Source organism: Cibotium barometz, chromosome 3 (assembly GCF_041138505.1).
Source record: "Cibotium barometz isolate CiBa-2024 chromosome 3, ASM4113850v1, whole genome shotgun sequence".
Taxonomy (NCBI): domain Eukaryota; kingdom Viridiplantae; phylum Streptophyta; class Polypodiopsida; order Cyatheales; family Cibotiaceae; genus Cibotium; species Cibotium barometz.
In genome coordinates this window covers 65680546-65684924 of record NC_141048.1, presented here as the reverse complement: position 1 = coordinate 65684924, position 4379 = coordinate 65680546, and the positions used below count along the sequence as shown (strand labels likewise).

Here is a 4379-nt window from a genome sequence, read left to right as displayed (position 1 = left end):
GTCGTGAACAGGCGGATCGAAGCTGCTTTCTTTTGTGGGCAATGCACCGAGTGTTGCGTTTCCAATGTTTTTTGATGCTTTGACAAGTTTCAGCTGTGGTTTGCTGCTTCGACCTGACTAAGCAAGTGAATTTAGGGTTTAGGGCATCGTGTTTTCTTACGCCTCGTTGCTCCTAACCCTAATCTCAAGAAGAGAGGGTGCCATGTTTCCTTACATCTTGTTGCTCATAACACTAATCTCTCAAGAAGAGAGGGTGCCATGTTTTCTTACATCTTGCTGCTCATAACACTAATCTCAAGACATATGAAAAGAAGTATTCATATGGACATTACCTAATTCTATATCTTTTGAACATGGGTTTTCAAGTTACCTACTTCATCTAGGAATACAGGATACGAGAAGTTTGGAAGATTCTCCATGGCTTGTAAGTCTTCACCCTTTACAAGCCCAAAATGTGATGCCATTTCGGCATCCCGGATACACAAGGCACACTCTGTGTCATCCCACCATGATGGCGTGAGCACCATGTCAAGTTGTGGTGTATATCCTTCTTCTGCAGTCGATGCATGCAACCTTTTCAGCTTCCTATAGGCATTATCACTTAATCTATGGCTTTTGCCTCCCACCAAGAACTGCTGCACCTTGTTATCAACCTCAATGCAGGCCATTCCCGGTTTCTTCGACGCCCCAAAACACTTCCTTAGCTCTTGCACTTGGTTCACGTCTTTCCACATGTCTGTGTCTGCATACACCTTTGACATGAGCATGAAGCTTGAAGCATAGTTAGAATCCAACCCTACAACTTCATTGAAACAATGTTGTCCCAGCTGCATGTTGCCGTAGGTCTTACTACTTGTAAGCAAAGACATCCATCCAATCATGTCCGGCAAGAAAGGCGTAGTCTGGAGTATGTCTTTGGCCTCAATCAAGCATCCTGTCCGGCTAAAAAGGTCAACCAGGCAATTATAGTGTGTCGCAGTGGGTCGGATGTGTCTCATTCTTTTGAAAAACTGAAGACCTTCCTCCAATAAGCCATTATGAGTGTAAGCAGTCAGAATAGTTGTATGTATTGTGTCATCAGGCTTTACCCCTTGCCGTTGCATATCCACAAGGTGCTGCTCGGCCAACCTGCAGTTTCCATTCAAGGCCAATCCTGTGATCAATGCACCCCATGACACGACATCTTTCTTTGGCATCTTATTAAAGACCCTGCGTGCCTCATCTGGACTTTCGCAGCTGGCGTACATGTGGACAAGCATGTTAGAAACAACTGCATCTATATCAAGTCCATTTTGAATAACTTGGTCATGTACCACCCTGCCCTTCCTTGCCACTCCCGTGATGGCACATGCTTTCAAGACACATAGGAACACGACTTCATCAGGTTTAAAATGCAGTGGCATTGTGTCTAAAAGTTCAAAAGCAGAGAAACCATACCCTTCTTGAACATATCCTGCTATCATAGTACCCCATGTCACCTCATTTCGATCTGGAAGCGTGTCAAAGACCTGGCGGGCCTCCTTTAGGCTCCCACATTTAACGTACATGTTGACAAGCACATTTCCAACATCTACATCGAATAAAAAAGAACTTTGAATAACTTGATCATGTATCTGACGGCCCTGTCTTATAGCTCCTATACCACTACATGCTCTCAATAAACTCAAAAGAATCACACTGTCAGCCTTAATGCCGTCCTCTTGCATCTCAACAAAGAGTTTCATCACTGTTTGACAATGCCCATGATGCATATAACCTGCTATCATTGCTCCCCATGATACAACATCTCGATCTGGTATTCTGTCAAACACGTTGTGTGCTTCATGCAGGCTTCCACACATGGCATACATGCCAACGAGACTGCTCCCAATGACTACATCTGATTGAAGTCCACTTTGAATGATCTTGTCATGTATTACTCTACCCTGCCTTATGTCCCCAATTTGGGCACACCCCTCTGAAACACACAGAAAGATGGCCCTGTCTGGTTTTATGGTATGCTGTTGCATTTGACAGAAAAGCTGAAGAGCAACAACACCATGACCATACCTAATATATCCACCAATCAGTGCACCCCACAATACAACATCTCGGTTCGCGAGTTTCCAAAACACACTGTATGCCACATCCAATTCACCGAATTTGGCATAAACGTCAACAAGAGAGCTCCCAATAACCTCATCTGATTCAAGCCCATTCCTGATTATTTGTTCATGCAACAGTCTGACCTGCTCTATGCTTCCACACACTTTAAGGATGCAATTTGTGATGAAGTGGCTCGGCATAAGGCCCTTCATCAGCATGGCTTCAAAAAGTTCAAGGGCAGAAGTGCCACACCCATGCTGTGCATAAGCATAAATGATGGTACCCCATAAGACCACATCTTGGGTGGGCACATCATCGAAAACTCGACGAGCATCATGGAGGCATCCAACTGTGGAGTAGAATGTGATAAGGGCAGAGCCAAGTGCTGAATCCACATCAGGCCCATGGTGGATGATGTAGGCGTGGGTAAGCCGGCCCTCATCGACAGCAGCTAGGGCCGTGCAAGCTTTCAAGGTGCAAAGGAATGTGACTTTGTCTGGGATGATGCCCTCCTGATGCATTCTGTGGTAGAGGTGAAGGGCCATGGGACTGCTTCTGAGCTTCACATGGGCTGAGATGATGGAATTCCATGTGTAAACAGAGCGTGCCCGGATCCTGCAGAACACTTGGTGGGCTTCTTGCAAGCTGCCGCACACAGCGAAAAGGCGGATGAGGTGATCTCCCAACAGGGGCACTGTATCCAGCCTGCCGCTGATCATAAGCGAATGCACTCGCCTGCCTGTATCCAGATCCTTCTTCTTCACGCATTCTGTGAGAATATTGTGCAACCTGCTCCATGGCACAGGTTTCTTCTTCCGCATAGACCCTTCGGTTCAATGAACGCATACTAGCGTTTCAATTAGGGGCTGGGCACTGCCGTGCTTCAAGTTAGGAAGTGAAAAGGATTACATGTAGCTGAATTAGAATTTAGAAGAGAAGAGCCTTCGTGCGTGCGCGCGACAATGTGTGTGTGTGTGTGTGTGTGTCTGTGTCTGTGAGAGAGAGAGTGTGTGAGAGAGAGAAGCCATCTTTGTGCAAGAGAGCCCCAGCACTTCATGAGGGATCATAGAACAAGGAATCCAAGCTCCCAAGCTCGATCCCTACCAAGAAGAGAGAGAGAGAGAGAGAGAGAGAGAGAGAGAGATCTTGTACCCATTCACTCACATCTCTCTCCTTTCAAGACAAACTTGTAATCACCATCCAACACAAACCCTCTCAAGCAAGAGTCCTACTTCCAGCTCTCATCCCTAAGGACACTGCTTTGGTACAAATAAAAATCTCCCATTACCAAAAAAAAAAAAAAAAGAGGAGTGGCCTTTAGTGTGCGTGCGTGTGCATGTTCGTATGCAACTTCCCTGACTCAGGTCATGATGTCTCAAGAGTCAAGATGGTATCAAAGAACATGGCCCCCTTACTTTTAGCATGAAATTTTAGATGTATCACATGCACAAGGGTGGTATACTAGTGGTGGTCTCAAGGCCATTGTGTGTGTGTGTGTGTGTGTGTGTGTGTGTGTGTGTGAGAGAGAACTTGACAACCCCAACATACCATACTTGACACATGCAATATGATATCTCGTATTGAAGTTTAGAATTTCTGTTAAAGTGGAGAATATTTGAGAGGTAGACCACATGCCACCGTCCAAAACATAAAGCCAAAAGGGAAGGTTTTAACATGCCACCATCCCAAATTAGTACTTGGAAAATGTTTGAGTGGTAGGTATGTGTTATTAACCATCCCCTCTGGGGTCATGTCTTGAGAGTATGACTGCTAAGATGGTCATGTTCTAGTCAACCTTGCTAGATTTCGTGATAATGAATTCATGAACATAGAGTGTCCTTATGAGATGATACCTTACTCTTGAGTAGTCTGGAAGTTTTGTTAAAGTAGATCACATGCCATTCTCCAAACCATAAAGCCAAAGGGGAAGGATTCTTACCTTCCCACCATCCCAAAAAAATAACATAAGTTAGTAAGTAGAAAATATTTGAGGGATAAGTATGAGCGACAACCATCCCCCCTTGTTAATGGGGTTGTCACGTCTTTCGAGCATGACCGATGATTATGATCTAGTTAGCTTTGCCTTTGCCTTCATTTGAGATAATCAATTCAAGAGCATAGATTATCTTATGAGATGACTAAGTGTCTTAGTAAGGTGTTAACCCAGTCAGTGCTTTAATGGAGTCAACGGGGTCAATGAAGTCAAAGATCAAAAGTCAACGTAGTCAACAAAGTTAAAAAGCCAACAAGGGAACACAATTCGACAAGGCAAGGGGATTCAAGGACTAGCTATG

General features: G+C 44.7%; 1 protein-coding gene across 1 annotated transcript; it reads right to left on the bottom strand.

The window, feature by feature from the left end:
• Window positions 1-205: 205 nt before the first annotated feature.
• On the bottom strand, window positions 206-3297 carry LOC147640415 (pentatricopeptide repeat-containing protein At5g27110-like). The gene has a single exon (XM_086780278.1). The coding sequence runs from the start codon at window positions 2904-2906 to the stop codon at window positions 339-341; it is 2568 nt and encodes an 855-aa protein (XP_086636404.1). The 5' UTR covers window positions 2907-3297; the 3' UTR covers window positions 206-338.
• Window positions 3298-4379: the final 1082 nt, after the last annotated feature.